General features: G+C 34.6%; 3 protein-coding genes across 4 annotated transcripts; 2 read left to right on the top strand and 1 right to left on the bottom strand.

Annotated features, from left to right (window-relative positions):
• The first annotated feature begins 5,551 nt into the window (after positions 1 to 5,551).
• Positions 5,552 to 8,390, top strand: l(2)dtl (lethal-(2)-denticleless). 2 transcript variants are annotated; one of them, XM_065353993.1, is made up of 10 exons: positions 5,552 to 5,800; positions 5,885 to 6,103; positions 6,181 to 6,372; positions 6,445 to 6,567; positions 6,641 to 6,743; positions 6,816 to 7,018; positions 7,095 to 7,297; positions 7,367 to 7,447; positions 7,519 to 7,699; positions 7,776 to 8,390. In XM_065353993.1, the coding sequence occupies exons 1-10, from the start codon at positions 5,758 to 5,760 to the stop codon at positions 8,126 to 8,128; spliced, it is 1,701 nt and encodes a 566-aa protein (XP_065210065.1). In that variant the 5' UTR covers positions 5,552 to 5,757; the 3' UTR covers positions 8,129 to 8,390. The 2 variants fall into 2 exon arrangements, with proteins under 2 accessions (XP_065210065.1, XP_065210064.1); XM_065353992.1 differs by having other exon boundaries at positions 5,555 to 5,800; positions 6,638 to 6,743.
• A 238-nt stretch (positions 8,391 to 8,628) lies between these two features.
• Positions 8,629 to 12,354, top strand: LOC135838385 (pentatricopeptide repeat-containing protein 1, mitochondrial). Its single transcript, XM_065353991.1, has 11 exons — positions 8,629 to 9,236; positions 9,305 to 9,445; positions 9,509 to 9,680; positions 9,747 to 9,895; positions 9,973 to 10,143; positions 10,216 to 10,388; positions 10,797 to 10,920; positions 11,009 to 11,113; positions 11,183 to 11,313; positions 11,390 to 11,564; positions 11,651 to 12,354. The coding sequence occupies exons 1-11, from the start codon at positions 8,877 to 8,879 to the stop codon at positions 12,170 to 12,172; spliced, it is 2,223 nt and encodes a 740-aa protein (XP_065210063.1). The 5' UTR covers positions 8,629 to 8,876; the 3' UTR covers positions 12,173 to 12,354.
• Positions 12,355 to 15,171: 2,817 nt separating this feature from the next.
• Positions 15,172 to 16,909, bottom strand: RpS2 (ribosomal protein S2). The gene is made up of 6 exons (XM_065353999.1): positions 16,751 to 16,909; positions 16,159 to 16,399; positions 15,972 to 16,089; positions 15,728 to 15,891; positions 15,495 to 15,654; positions 15,172 to 15,417 (listed from the first exon to the last, which is right to left on the bottom strand). Exons 2-6 carry the CDS (start codon positions 16,375 to 16,377, stop codon positions 15,266 to 15,268), a joined length of 813 nt encoding a protein of 270 aa, XP_065210071.1. The 5' UTR covers positions 16,378 to 16,399; positions 16,751 to 16,909; the 3' UTR covers positions 15,172 to 15,265.
• Positions 16,910 to 16,982: the final 73 nt, after the last annotated feature.

The raw sequence follows: 16,982 nt of genomic DNA, 5'->3' as shown, positions 1-16,982 counted from the left end.
GTGAGTCGAAAAAATCAACCAAAAAAAAAAAGAGAAATTGATATTCGTACAAATTTTTTGAAACTGTTCAAGTTCTGAACAGAGAACTTTTTGATCAGCACATTTTCAAAGAAACCCTTCTTCGGTCCTCCAAAATGAAATTGGTCCCTTTGTACAATGAAACCCCCTAAGTTGAAAATCATTCTGTAGGTACAAATTATTTTAAAAAATTTCATCTCTGAGCAGAATAAGGTACTTCTACTTAGATAATTCTTTTTTCAATAAAAATGTTTCCTCAGTTCCCCAAAAATGTTGGCTACCTACAGACCTCCTAAATTGAAAAAAAAAAAAAAATGGAGGCGAAGTCTCCACTGCGAGGAAAGTTTCAAGTCATGAATGTGTTTTGCTTGATACAGTTTAAAAAACCTAAAAATGAAATCTCGTTGATAGGGATTCTAAACGATTTTTTCCAAGTTCTTGAAAGACACAAAATATTGCAGGGGGCTTAAAATTGTAAAAATATTTGTTGTTGATGAATTTTTTCCAAGTTTTTAAACGTCTAAACGTCTAATATAATATCAGGAACTCGGTCATTAAGTATAGGTAATTTTTGATGCCAAATTAAAATTTAAAGATCTCAAAAGATTTCAAATTTACCCGTTTGAAAAAAATTGAAAAAAATAAAATTGCCCCAATTTAAAAATTTTGATCAGAAATTGAAAGATTTGTGCTGAAATTAGTTTAATTGAAAATAAATTGAAGTGAATCATTGTACAGTACTAATAGGTAATTAATTATTATAAATTATCTACAAATAATCGAAACGTTGAATTGAAATGAATTGAATAAAAATAAATGAAACCGAAATTAAATTAAGTAGATGAGTTGAATTGATTCAAAAAGAAATGAAATAGAATTAAAGTTGGCTTCAATTCTGCTACATAGATAGATTCGTGTGTTTTTTTTATCCAATTCGAAGAAAGTATAGTCAAGTTTTTTAACTTGTCAAATTGATTTTTTTTTTATTACCTATGCGCAATTGCCTGCATTCAAACTCGAAAAATCTCTGTTACGTAACTAATCTCTTGTATTGCTTCGCGAGTAAGATTTTCGTTTTTCGATTTTAAATTTTCAAAAACTGACTAAATTCCTCCAAAATATTCAACACATTACCTAAGCTACATAGAATAAATTAGGCATGTTCGAGAATGACCGACTAATTTTGATTTTTGTTTTCTCTTGTTACAGATTGATCGCGATTGGTACCTATATAAAATAGAAGGCAAGAATTTACTCAACAAAATTAAAAATAGCCAATTTGATTACCAGTTTATGATCTTTGCGAGGAACTCATACTCGACCTAAATGTGAACTCATCTACAATCGTATCGCAGTCGATAATTGGTCGCTTATTCTATGGTTTAATTTAATGTAATTAGCATCTTTGAAAATTAAACATCATCAAGTTATTGTAATCTCTTTATTTGTAAATAATCTTTAATTCGCAGAACTTTCCAAGACGTTTAAACTCTATATAAATAATGTATTTTTATCCTACTAGTACAATAAAACGCTACTTTATTTACTCTCGCTAGTCGCTCGAGTGATCAAATGTGCGTTTTCTTCCCACGTTTGGATAAAATATGTTGTTCAACTAGTTAAATAAAGTGATTTTACTAGTAGGATAAAATACCATTAGAGTATTGTTTTTTTTTAAATTTGTGATTTTGATGTTTTTTTGTCAACTGTTTTCTTATTGATTTATTTTTTTACCGAATAAATAATTTCAGAATTCGTTTTCATGTGAAAGCTGTTTTAAAATGTAGTGTTGTAACTCTTTTTAGCAGTAATTTCAGCATCAGTGCGAAAAGTAGGCTTAAATTTATGATCAGTGGCCTAAAATTAGCCGATCCTGAAACCCTTATTGATTTTAGCGCCGAAATTATGTAAAATTCTCGTTCAGGAGGTTCAAAAATACATATAGGATTTGATACCTTATGGCTTATACGTTATTCAGGTTCATTTTCCATCATAATTACCTCAAATTCGTAATTAGCGTCCTAAAATTGGCGTAAGATCTCATAAGATGTAATAATAACATCAAAATCGTAATTAGTGACCTTGAATTAGTAATACTCGTCGATTTTGAAAAAATTGCATCACAATAATTTAATTCGACGGTGAAAAATTTGAAAAATTAATAAAACGCCTGCAAAAATCACGATAGGCAATTATTTCAACCTAAAGGCTTTTGACGTATTGCGGGTTGCATATCGGTTTGCCTGAACTTTATCGGTTTGGTGGGCATTCTTATCAGTGAGTATCAAAATTTCATATTTTGAGCAATTTTCACAAGGTGTTTTTGAAATTTATAGCTTTTATTTAGTTTTTCCTTCAATTTTAAACACTGTTAAATCCTGTGATGGAAAAAGATCCGCTCTTTGTCGAGGTTCAAAGACGTTTTGTCAACTTCTGTAAAACTCGACGAAGAGAGGATCTTTTTCCATTACAAGGTTTAACAGTGTTTAAAATTGAAGAAAAAACTAAGTCGCGATCTACATAGGAGGCAATAAGCAACAGCAACAAGCAACTTGGAACCCTACTTGGAACCAGGCAACATAATCAAAATAGTTTGATTATGTTGCCTGTGTTGCCTGGTGTTGCCTCAAATTTTTTTTATCCAATCTTTGAAAGCTACACTTCATTAGAGGAATAGGTCCTACTTTCCAGGGATAGTCAGTGACGTCATAACTACAGATTAGTGTTGGGCAAATTCGCGAATATTCTTTTTTTGCTTGCGCATGCGCAAGAATATGCGCAGATTCTTGCGCATATTCAATACCACCTATAGTAAAAGGCCTGAGCGCTGAATCGTTATCACCTTCTGACGTCACCACTAGTAGATGGCTCGATTGTGTTTACCATTTGAATTTTAACGTACATTTAAATGGCGAGTTCGTGAAATAGAGTAAAACTTTCGTTAAAAACGTTATTAAAATGATGACATTTTAATTAATATTCGTTCTAAAATGTGGTGTAGTGATGAGATATTGTTGTTTTCAACTACTGGTGGTGTTGGATTACTTTATTTTTGTACAAAAGTGAATTTTTCGCGATCTGTTTGTGTTGTGACATTGTGTGATTCGGATGTGTAGATATCTTGTGAAGTGAATAAAAATGAAAACTGATGTGTACTAGTGCCTGTGTTTTACTGGAATAACATCGCAGTGAAATGAATAGTGAACCATATAATCTAAAATGCGTTTTAAATCTGCATTGTGAATACAACCATCCAACTACAATGGATGGATAAGGTTATCTAATCAAGAATCAAGAAACCATCAACATCTCAAACCAATTAGATGATTTTAGTGGGATTTTGACAAGATTCGACGATTATTTAATTATATTTCACCAGTGAGTGTTGTATTATCCGCCAAAAGGTATAATTTTGTCAAGTTTATGTATAACTTTCATCTTTAATGTTGAAAAACAGTGTTGTTTATAACCTAATTTCTTCATTATTTTTCATTAAAATCATTCCTACATGATCATAAATTCATTATTCATGTAGATAAAATATGAAAAATAAAATTTTCGCAGGATTTAATTCGTTTGAGTGCATTTTTCATTCAATTCTATAGTGTATTATGATATGTTAGATACGTAAGTACTACCAAGTAGCGATGACGTCACAAAACAGCGCTCAGGCCTTTTACTATAGGTGGTATTGGCATATTCCGCAGATTCTTTTCAAAAAATTAGAACATTATTGCTTAGTTTAGAGATAATCGGAAACTTTCCAAATTTCCATTGAAAAGGTTTCAAATTATTAAGGAAAATTGGAAATTTATAAAGAAAAGTTGATGTAAAACTTGTAAATTGTGGAAAATTGTAGAAAAATCTTCAAATTTTTTGAAAAAAGTCATGATTTTTATTTTTTTGAGAGAATATTCTCCAAGCATTTGAGAATATTCGCGAATATTCGCGAATATTCTCAGATTATGCGCATTGAGAATATTCTCAGGCCAACACTACTACAGATGTAATCGAAGCAGAGCTTTGACATCACTCCTTTATCACTTCGTGGAAGAGTTTTATCAATTATCTTCAGCTCATAACATTTTGAATAAGTAAAGAAACAGTATTTTGGTTCGGTTTTCTATTAAAATTAAAAGGAAAAAAATCGTATTAGATTCGTAAAAGGTAGTTAACATATATGTAAAAGTAAAACAATGAAACGATGAAAAGAAATTTGAGACTTTGAACTTTATCATATCATTCTATACAAGCTAAATCAATACGTATGATCATCCAGTCTGCGAATTAGCATTGATTGATCGGCAATTAAGCTTTTCTCTCATCTCTTTTTCAGCAGCGCTAGACGCTAGATAAAAGAGTATTGTTTTTTTTCCGTTTTGACTTACGACTATGATGAGGTACCATTCAAAAAGTACCTTTTTCAGAATCAAAATTCAAAGTTTCAATAGGAGTGGAAATTTGATGTACGTTAGATATGTAAGTGCGAATGGTATTGTTTCATCGAAGCCGACGGATATTTACAGACAGCACATAAAATGTGATTTCGATTTTTTCTGGTTTTCATCTCTGTAAGACAATAGCTCAATAGCATAGTAAGACAAGAACTTATGATGACTATGATGAGTTTTTCCCATCCTACATGGTTTTTTGAAGTACCTATTATCGCTTACGGTTACCATTACTATCTTTTTGTTCACTCATACAGAGCTGTAAATGCTTGATCAAGTTTTTTTTTATGCTTAAATGTATGACCACAGCGGTCACACGTTATTGAACTTGGTTCCATCTTACAAATTGTTTACTACGACTTACGAGCTTAATTTATTTAATTAGCTGAAAAACATGAAGAGAAAATACTAATAAAACACAAGATGAAAATAATGAAAGATAATAAGTTTATTTACATCACGAAAATCTATGCTATGACGTCATGAACACTAAAATTACGACAGCCATTTTGCAGGACCTATTCCTCTAATGAAGTGTAGCTATCATTGAACAGTTTACCGCTTTTTTTTTGGCATTCTGCAGAAAATTCGCGTCGTAAGTTGCTCTCATTATGTAGGGAAGCTTTTTGAAAAATCACCCAAGTTGCTTCAATTTTGTCAAAATTGCTTGTTGCTGTTGCTCGTTGCCTCCTATGTAGACAGGCACTAAAAGCTATACATTTCAAAAACACCTTGTGAAAATTGCTCAAAATATGAAATTTTGATACTAATGATACTCACTGATAAGAATGCCCACCAAACCGATAAAGTTCAGGCAAACCGATATGCAACCCGCAATACGTCAAAAGCCTTATTCTCAACGGACTCGCAGTGCCATCTGTTGGGAAAAAGAAGAAACTTTGTTCTCTTTTTTTTTTTAAAAAAAGAGGCAGTAAAAGACGAGGGCCTCAATCCGGTTCGGCATGTAAATACATGGTAATTACGGTAATTTCTGTATTTTTTCGGGTAAAACTTCAAGGATGCGTATTTTCATTTTTTTAAAATTTCGCCTCCACCAACACTGTCAGAAAATTCAGTTCGAAATGTCAACAAACATTTTTCGAATTCTCCTGATAAAAAAATTGTTTTTAGCGCGTAAATCTAAATTGAAAAAAATTCTTGAGATTTTAAAGAAAGCAGCTGTAAAAAGGATGTAAATGTTTAAAAATCATCTCTTCAAAGTACCAGTATACCTCGCCTCAGCTTCGAACTCTAATTATTAACCTCCGGTGACCACTACTCCGGCGTGATGTTCGCTTTGCAGGAGCTGAGGAAGCGAGCGAAAGGATTAGGTAATGTAATTTTTCACCATTCTCTCGCGAAATATCGATACAGCTTAATTGAATTTCCTTATTGAAAGTATTATATTTCTACAGATAGTACAGATTGTTACAATAGCGTATTGTCTAATTTCCATTGCGTTCACAAGGACTCGCCTCCATCAGATGAAACTAACGAAACAGGCTCTCCTTTGCTGAGCTGTGCTTTCGCTCGCAGATCAAGTTACGGTCATGTATTGGGAGCTACATGCGATAATGGCCAGATAATGATTTTGAATACAGAATTTCTTCAAAATGATCACTACCCTTACCATAGTACGTGCTGATAATTATCTCTTATTTGGAATATATCTGCGTAATTTTAACAACTGTCTAACTGTCTCGAATTTCAGTCCAACAAGTCGGCTCGGATGCTCTGTTTTCGGTATCGTGGAGTGATATTGACATGAAATTGATCACAACTTCGGGAAACCATAATGCTACATTATTCGACGTACACGATGACGGCTCGTTAACCGAACTGAATACTTTCAAAGCTCACACATGTACTGTAAAGACATCCTGTTTCGAACCCACTAGTTCGCGTATGTATGATTTGATTTTTTAGTATAATGTTAGTACGATTTTGATATAATGATGATTGTGAAATCCCGCAGATATTTTTGCCACCGGTGGAAGAGACGGAAATATTTATATTTGGGATGCGCGTTCTTCGAGGGCAACTGCCAATGGAGAAATATTACCTGATAACTGTATTCTGAATAGTCACTGCAGAAATGGTATTACGAATTATTTGAATATAAGATTTTATTCTAAACACCCGGTTAATACGTATGATACCTATTTCAGCAGCAAATGTTAAAAATTCGGCTCAGAAACAGAAAGCGGCGCCTAGCATTACTTGCGTAACGTATCAAGATCAACATACGTTAATTTCGTGCGCTGATAAAGACTCGTAAGACGCTTGAATATTTGTGCCTACATTAATATTGACGTATTCTCAATGTTTTATTTCTTCTGTTATCAGATGCATCAAAGTGTGGGATTTGCGAAAAACGTACCAGTATATGAAAAATATAGTACCTGTTCAAGAATTGATATGTCCAGATAAGAAATCATCGTTTGGATATTCGCATATGACTATAAACAGGACAGGCTCCCGCTTATTTGCAAGTTGTACGAATAGTACAATTTATTGTTACAACATAACGAAGAAAGAATGTAGTCTAGGTTTGTTATACTGCATTTTGCTTTAGTAATCTTCGAATTGAATCATTTTTAAGCTATTTTGTCGTCGAATTCTCAGAATATACGTATACCGGTCACGAGTGCTCCGGATTCTATGTAAAATGCAGCTTAAGTCCAGATGAGAAATACTTAGCGAGTACGGATAGTCTGAATAAGGTTTATATTTGGAAAGTGAACGCCTCGAAAGATCCTATCGTCATGTTGGATGGAATACACGATGGATTATGTGATGTATCGTGGTGTCCCGCGGATCAGTTAAAGGTGAATATTGATTTTCCAACTCGTCGTATATTGTCTCGTTCTTGTAAATAATTTCGTTTCATCTCTCAGATTGCCACTACGTCAGATTATCCTCGTCCGTGGATTTGGAGCGCATTACCCGAATCTTGGTGTGCACCGGAACGACTGAAGGTACGTAAAGTCTAATCAGTTCATTTTTCGCTATTTGAAACCCTATTATTAATTTTTGTATCGTTGATCAGACGTCGAGTACGTCGAATAGTTCTCGTTCTTGGATTTGGAACGCAGAACCAGAACATAGATCAGATTCTAACCAGAGATCGGACGGTTTTGCCATTCATCTCGATGAACAGTTAACACCCGAAAGATACCGAAGGAGTTTTACGATGGCGTCCAAGTTACGCAAATTTCCTAACGATGAAAGTACGTAGACGTACCAATGACTGAAGACTTTATTCGTCTAAAAACTAACGTTTAATTTCGTTCGTTATCTTTACAGCTGAACTATCACGGATCGTGTTACCAAACGCTTTCGTCGATGGCACTTATCAGACTCATACCTGTGCAAAAATCGGACCCAAACCGAGTTCCTTGAATAATTGGCTCACCAATTTACACATCCAACAGCCAAAAGAGTCCATTAGCCCTAAGTCATTGAGTAAATTATCTAGCCCTAAGTCGCTGAGTAAATTATCTGTTCGAAATAGGGTATCTCCTAAAGTAAAGAAATCTCCCGGTGTGCAGAATCGTTCCAAAAGTTTGAAACGTAAAAGGTTAAACATGACTGCCGACGGTAATAACCTAACCAAGTATTTCAAACATTCGGATGAAAACTTTCATAATGATCAATGATTAAGTTTATTTGCCAATTCTCATTTTGTGATAATATTTTCTCACTTTTTACTGTGATGTCTGACGACATTTTTGAGTTATTCATGTGTTTTCATTTCATTTACGTGTCTAATTTTTTAACCTTACATTAGTATACGTTTGTAATTTTTTTTTTTTAACTATTAGCTCTTGTTTGTTCTTTTTTCTTCGGCATTTTTTAAATACGTTTAATTGATGCTAACCGGCACCCGGTGTCAATAAAATTTCAATTGACCGAAATGTACTCAACGTTGTAATTATTTTATGTTAATTTTTCAGAACGTCTGAAAAAATCTTCGGTGTGTTTTTCACATGGCATTCGGATGAAGGAAACTCTTCAGTTATCTCTATCAGAATTTTCAAATTTCAAAATGCTTCAATTATTCGAGGGAACCATTCGAATTTCAACTAGGCTTTGACGTCACATCCCCTTCGGCCTTCTCTTCCTTCCTTCCCTCGATCTATTGCGCATGGCAACTGTTATCACTGCAAAATTTAGTTATCAATCAAAATAAAATACAACGTGAATGCAATTTTTGAATTCAACATGTTAATTTTACATCTCAAAAGATTTGTTTTTCTGAATTTCATCTCGATTCTACTCTAGTTCTGGTCCTGAGCATAGTAAAAAAATTCGTCAACTGCTTCAGTCAAGTAACCCATTATTTCATTCTCTTCCAATGTGCTTGGAATTTGTGTCGGTTTCTCCTTCGTAATAACCGAAAGCAAAATGCAACGTAGAGCGATAGAATTGCTTTTCAATACTACATTTAGAAGAGTATCAGCCCTATCAACCATCAACAGATATACTCCATGTTCTCGTTTACATTTATCTCGACTCCGGTACAATGTGGAAACACCGGCTCAAAAAGTTGCATCAGTCGAACCGATAAGTGATTTTTCCAAATACGATGGCGACACATTCGGTACATTGGCTCCGGAAAAAGATATCAACGATAAACTCGATGAAATGCCCGAAGAAGAAGACGATAAAGTTGAATTTTTACTCGAAGACGAAACAGGTCGAAAAGTGCGCCGAAATATTGGTTATTATACCAGATTAATCAAAAAATTCATCAGTGAAAAGAAGGTTTGTATGGAAATACATCAGTGCATCGTGTTCTTGAGAATGTATTGTATTAAAAGACAACGTTTCAGATCGCTGATGCCATCGACGTTCTGGAAGAAAGAATGCTGAAACGAGACAAAGTCAAACCGGATTATTATATTTATAATTTACTCATAAATGGATGCGCCAGCGTAGGATACACCCAGAAAGCTTTCAAATTATACAATAAAGTAAGATACCATACGTTAGAAAATTAAATACGAATTGAATTTAATTAAAAAATCTACGTCTAGATGAAACAAGCTGGGATAAAAAGGACAGCTCCTACGTATACTGGACTTTTCAACGCCTGTGCGAATTCTCTAATCCCCGAAGATGCTCTAATTAGGCTCAATAATTTACGAAGACAATTGGAAGAACAAGGATTGATGTTGAATTCGATTAATTACAACGCCATGATAAAAGGTGAGCTATTCTAGACTCCATTCTCTCGGTTGTAAATTGGAAACTGTCTAATAATTCAATTTTTAGCTTACGCACGACTGAACGATGTGAAAGCTGCGTTTTTAGTAGTTGACGAAATGATGACTAGAAAACTTCCGGTTGACGAGGGCACGTATTCGTTTTTGTTCCAAGCTTGTATCTCCGATAAAGAAGCTGGATTCAGGCACGCTCTAATCGTAAGTCGTAGACTCGAGTACGTTTCAGTCGAACTGATTTTGCAAAACGGATCATACATATCGATATCTTTGTCTAGTTGTGGCATAAAATGAGGAGAAGATCTGTCAAACCGAATAAGTTGATTTTCAACCAGTTTTTGAGATGTGTACGTGATTGCGGTATCGGTGATGTAAATGAGACCATCGAATCGGTGAAATTAATAGCCGGACGTGCTAACAAACATATGTTAGCTGCTGGAGATGAAGTAGTGAGTAATTCTTATCCAAACACTAACTAATATGAACAAATAACATGGCAATGAATATAAAATACTGCGCAGGAATTCGATTCGTCATCGAAACCAGATTCGAGTACAGAAAACCTACCAGAAAGTTACCAATCGAACGATGAATCTTTGTTAGAGATGAAAGAAAATAGACCTAATTTATTGGCTCCTGTTCCACATTTAGGAAGTATTATTGAACTGAAAGAAGTTAATACATCTACAGACAGGTATCTTTGGCTACCCTTATGACGATAGGAATTTTACCAAATGAAATTGGAAAACCGAAATTCATTCGGCGTTCTGATGGCTTTCCAACTTCATTTGGTATAATTTTGTGTGGAAATTTCAAGTTTTAAAAATCTGAAAGCTGTAGAACTGCTCGAAACGGTTCGAAGCAGTTTCCAATCGATTTGGCAGGTCGAAAATTGGATTGTCCCAAATTTCTAGTTCAATTTGGTGAAATTTTGATTTTTTTTCATCGTTTTTGGCCCAAATTTGATTTTCACCAAAAATCGAAAAATGCTTTTTAAGCACTTGAAATTTTGACTGGATATATCCTTTTTGCATATTTTTTTTGATCCGACTCTGTTTGGCTCATGAGTCTCGTCTTTTATCATTTTTTTTTCTCTCCTTAGATTATTATTATTGGGAGGTTTCCGTAATATTTTGAGAGAAATGGAACTGCGCGATGTCAAACCAGATATAAAAACGTTTACAATATTATTAGACATGATACCATCGACTATAGTTGCCGAGGAAGTGAGTATTATTGGTTCTTGATCGTTTTTCTTGAGCTAGCCAGACCCTCGAAACAACTAATTTTTGTTTCCTTTATTTCTCATTTAAGGCACTGATTAAAGAAATGAAGAGACTCGGTGTCGATATGGATATAGATTTTTGCAACATGTTGATTAAAAAAAGAGCTTACAGACGAGATCACGATAATGGCCGAGTTAGTACGCCACTTATAGTTTACAAATCTTACTTTTACGATCATTTTTTAATATTTAAAATTTTTCAGGCTGTACTCGAATTGATTCAAGCGAATTTCTTGAACCCTGATATCGTTACCTTCGGAGTATTAGCTCTGTGCTGTCGAACAGCTGCCGAAGCTAAGCTACTTATTCATGATATGAAACAATTTGGTTACAGGTACATTGACTATTTCTTTTTTGTATCTGTTTCGTGATATGTAATTGTTTTTCTCACACGTTATTCGATATTACAGATTGAACGTAGAAATAATCGGAGGAATGTTGAAACAGGCCTGCTACACTTATAATTACGAATACTTGAAATTTTTATTAAAATTAATGCTAAAACTAGAAATCCAACCGAATGAAAAAGTCATGCAAAATTTGAAAATTCTTATGAGCTCTGCGTCCAAACATTTCAATGTAAAGGTAACTAAATGTCGCTTTTAAAGTACTAGCCTATACCTACCTATGTTTTCATTACCATCGTTCTAATAACCATCTTTCGTTATTAGGAGAACCGTAAAAAAATCCGAAACGATGACAACCCAGCGAATTTCGAACGTTACCAAATGTTCAAAGATTACTACAAACAATGGAGAAATGAAGTCACCGTGTACAAACCTCCTCACCCTTATAAACAATTCCGAGAGCGATTCGAGCCTCAAAACGAAGAAGAGGAAGAATTGCTCGAGTTGCAAAATCAATCCAACCCTCAAACAAAATATAAGAAATCGTCCGTCCTCGATGTACCGTTGAAAGGACCAACCAAATGGCATAAACCGAAACCGAAAGTACTCGATTTGAAGAATTCAAAAGAACGACGTCAAAATATGAGAAAACCTCAAGCTGGAAAATTCATCGACCGAGATCAATCGAACAAAGAACAAGGTACTAGACAAATTTTGAAATTTAAACCTTTCAGCGTAGATGGCTCGGAGGAAAACCAATCGAGAAATTCTACCGACAAATCGATATCTGAGAAAGCTGGCAGAAAAATGATTTGGAAACGAGCGGATGATTCTGCGGAAAGTTGAGCTCAAAATCAAGTATTGACTGAGAGAATCATTTGAAGAAACGGTAGTAAAAATTTCGAGGAAGCTGGAAGTCGAGTGAATATGTATCTGAGTTATTCAAGAGGTTGAAAATACGTTTGTAATTTTTGTAAAATTAGTTGATCTTTATATCCAATCCAATAAATCGTGTACTTTTTACAGCATTTTTAAATTGCTTTTCTCTCGAACTGGGAAAGATTTTTCGTTTATAAAATGTGATTTTCTGATAGTTTACGAATTCAGAACAAAACTCCAGTCAAAATGTTGATCCCAAAATTACCATTTTTTTGACTCTTCAAACTATCAACTCTCTAGTCCAATACTTATCGAATATTAGAAGGGATTTTGAATTTAATGCACGCGTCAATTGCCTGTACAGTATGACACAAAAGTAGTGCTCAGTAGCTTTTATTTCTAAGTGGAAAGGGCTAGCGAGATGAATGAAACGGCGTTGAGTAGGAAAAAATAAAGGCTTTCAAAAGCGACCTTGAAAATTTCTGGCCCATGCACAGGGTGTCCACAAATTGAAAAACCTATTTGGTCAAAAAATTCAAACTGGTTCTTATTGGCACAATGTACTCTACACTCTAAGGCGACAAAAACGTGATATGAATTTTTTGAAACCGGTTCATGAATTGACAACCAGTTTATAAAAAATACCTACCTACAAATTGTAGATAGAGAAAAACGCTTGAAACAGTTGTAGAGCATGAAAAATTACACAATTCTGTCTATTCACATTACGAAACCGGTTCATTGGTTCGAATAATAAAGCAAGCAGTTTTTGACAATCACCTAAAAATTAGAGATAGAGAAAAAAACTTGAAACATAGTTGTAGAGTGTGAAAAATTGAACCATTTTCGCTGATCAGATTTTGAAACTGGTTCATTAATTGGCAACCAGTTGACAAAAAATACCTAAAAATTGTAGATAGAGAAAAAAGCTTGAAACAAAAGTTGTATAGCATGAAAAATTACACAATTTTGTCTCATTAATCACATTTTGAAACCGGTTCATTGGTTTACATTTAGCAACCAGTTTTTGACAATCACCCAAACATTAAAGATAGAGAAAAAACTTGAAACAAAAGTTGTAGAGCCTGAAAAATTGAACCATTTTCGCTGATCAGATTTTGAAACCGGTTCATTGATTTGCAACCAGTTTCCAAAAATTACCTAAAAATTGAAGATCGAGAAAAAAACTTGTAACAAAAGTTGTAAGGCATGAAAAATTACACAATTTTGTCTCAATCAGATTTTGAAACCGGTTCATTGGTTCGCATTTAGCAACCAGTTTTTGAAAATCACCTAAAAAATTGAACATAGAGAATAAAACTTGAAACAAAAGTTGTATGTAGAGAGTCAAAAATTGAACTATTTTTGCAGATCGGATATTGAAAATGGCCAATTTATTTTTCAACCAGGTAACTTTCGTTGGCTTGCTGCAAATTAATGAACTGGTTTCAAAATCAGATTAGCGAAGATAGTTCAATTTTTCACACTCCACAATTCATGTTTGAAACTTTTTTTTCCATCCCCAACTCTAAGGTGAAGTGAATGTCATCAACATGGTTGCTAAATGCGAACCAATGAACCGGTTTCAAAATGTGATTGAACAAAATTGCGTAATTTTTCACGCCCTACAACTTTTGTTTCAAGCTTTTTCTTGATCTCCAATTTTTAGGTATTTTTTGTCAACTGGTTGCAAATTAATGAACCGGTTTCAAAATCTGATCAGCGAAAATGGTTCAATTTTTCACGCTCCACAACTTTGTTTCAAGCTTTTTCAGGGTGTCTAACAAAATTTCTCCGAAGAAATGCAGTACTTTTACAGTACCTTTTGCATTACCTTATTTTTTTTATCCAACTTACACTGACCCCCTCCCCCAAGAAAAAAAATATTTTTGAACCGGTTGGAATTTGTCAATAAATTAACAAGTGTTGCCATCTTTTGAGGTAAAAAATTTTTTTTAATTTTCACCAATTAATTCATTTTGAGGTTTTAAAAAAATTTTAAATCAATGATTCTGAGAAAAAATACAGTACTTTTCAGGCAAAATGCAGTACTTTGCAGTACTTGCAGTACCGAGGATTTCAATGCAGTACTTTTACAGTACTTGCAGTACCTGTTAGACACCCTGTTTTTTCTCTATTTCTAATTTTTAGGTGATCGTCAAAAACTGCTTGCTAAATTCAAACCAATGAACCGGTTTCAAAGTGTGATTAGACAGATTTGTTTTCTCTATCTACAATTTTTAGGTATTTTTTGTTACCTGGTTGCAAATTAATGAACCGGTTTCAAAAAATTCATATCACGTTTTTGTCGTCTAAGAGTGTAGAATAAATTGCGCCAATAAAAACCAGTTTGAATTGTTTGACCAAACAGGTTTTTCAATTTGTGGACACCCTGTGCATGGGCCAGAAATTTTCAAGGTCGCTTTTGAAAGCCCTTATTTTTTCCTACTTAACGCCGCTTCATTCATCTCGCTAGCTCTTTCCATTCCCACTTGGAAATAAAAGCCACTGCGCACTACTTTTGTGTCATACTGTATAGCTTCAAATCACATGAATATTTTTTCAAAACCATCACAAATTGTGACCTATGGTACATCTACATACATCAGAATCAGATTTTATCAATTTCAACTAGCATTAGCCAATTTAAGCACTATTCGTACGTAGACATTTACCACTACAGCTGTTTTCAAAGACATCTCATACACGCCTACAATAAAATTCAAGTGCTTATTTTTCGTACTTATTCTAAATAATTGAAAACGAAAGAAATTTTAGATTTTGCAGAGGATGAAACAGGTCCTCAACTTTGCACAACGCAATCCTAACAGATCTGTAGAAATATAATCATTACGGAAAACCGCCATTCACGATGGTACGAGTAATTTCAGCAATTCACGTATCGTACTCGTCACGTAGTCTGAATTCGTAATTCGGAAGTCAAGACTGTGGAAAAAAAACGAATATTCAGCTTCACATCATTTTAATGGTTGGATCTAATACAAAAATTTTGAAATAATTCATGGTTGACAATATTCATCGTTATCGGGCGTAACGTCTTTACGAGTCTCCAGCGCTGACAATGGGACGATGATTTTTAGCCAAATAATCACCGTACATCGAGAACGGAGTTTTGGTTAACGGCATTTCCTTCCATAAATCGGGTGTCAAATATGCGTACGTTTTTCCTATCGCAGCGTAAGTTGCTTTAGCTGTGAAAAAAACACATCGGTATTGGTAAGAAGATACGTATTACATTTTAATCGCAAGCTACCTATATAATATTTACCAAAATTTCCAAGCGTTCCGGTAGAACCGCGGGCTGAAGTGTAACAATCTTCGATTCCGGCCATTTGTAATAATTTCTTCGGTACTGGAGCACTAACGATTCCGGTACCTCTAGGGGCTGGGATGAGTCTGACTTGAACCGATCCACATTTACCAGTAACCTGAATAAAAGTAAAACGGATTACTTAGGCTTGGTTTTTAAACTTCCAAATAGTAATATGATAGAATATTCACCTTGCATGGTACTGTGTGCGGTTTACCGATTTTATTACCCCAATATCCACGACGAACCGGTACTACGGATAATTTGGCCAAAATGATAGCTCCACGGATAGCTGTAGCTACTTCTTTCGAGCATTTCACACCGAGACCGATATGACCGTTGGAATCACCGATAGCTATTCAAAAACGATTACATATGATTACTGCACGATAGTAAAAAAACGATAATGTATACCTTTTGGAAGAGAATACTCACCGACAAAAGCCTTGAAACGAGTTCTTTGACCGGCACGGGTCTGTTTCTGTACGGGCATGATTTTCAATACTTCGTCTTTCAAATGTGAACCGATGAAGAAGTCAATAATTTCGAATTCCTGAAAACCCGATCGCAAATTTAGTCTCAATTACGTTACAGCTAGGAGAATAATGGCTAATGTAATTACTTTGATGGGCAGAGAGAACAAATAGATTTCTTCTAACGAATTTATTTTGCCGTCGCGTACTAAGCGCCCTAATTTTGTTACTGGCGTCCACTCTTTTTCCGTTTCCTTACCACGGCCTCTACCGCGACCACGGCCACGGCCTCTGCCTCTGGAAGCACCTCGAGCACTTCCTCCGCGTGCTCCAAATCCACCTCTGAAACCACCTCTAGCGTCCGCCATTGTGAAGCTTACTTGAATCTAACTGAAACAATGAAATTATATATTACTTCTAGTGATACGGATAACATCGATTACCATGTAAATAACGTTCTGAGAAGGGTAATCGAAAGACGAACAGATAGCTGAACGTGAAAGGATTACAGAGAAATTAATACGAAGAGCGAAATGAATGAGAATTAGTAGTATGAGCAATAATATATTCCCGGTACGGTCTGTATGGCTGGAACCTCGTGCTGAGTTGACGTACCGAAGATGATGGATATGATCGGTTATACGACGATATGCAGCGAAATTAGGGATAATGTTCGATGAGTAACTAAATGGTGGACTTATAAACTACATTTTTAGATAATAAATGTAATTTTTTACTTACCGAATTTATTATAACGTGTCGGATAATCACGAATTATTTCTTTCAATACATTTTACATTTCACTTGAGAAGCTGGCTGCGTAACATGGCTCATATCAAAATTTACAAGGTCTCCGTATTTTTCGTAATTACGTAAATTTAAACGTCACACTCCATCAGCCAATCACATTCGAGTATTTTTTCGATTCTCCAAAACCAAACTCGAGGTAAACCGTAATTACTGGTAAATAACC

The sequence above is a fragment of the Planococcus citri genome, chromosome 3 (genome assembly GCF_950023065.1).
Source record: "Planococcus citri chromosome 3, ihPlaCitr1.1, whole genome shotgun sequence".
NCBI classification, from domain to species: Eukaryota; Metazoa; Arthropoda; class Insecta; order Hemiptera; family Pseudococcidae; genus Planococcus; species Planococcus citri.
The sequence above is the reverse complement of the archived record's forward strand: the minus strand, read 5'-3'. Positions and strand labels throughout refer to the sequence as shown.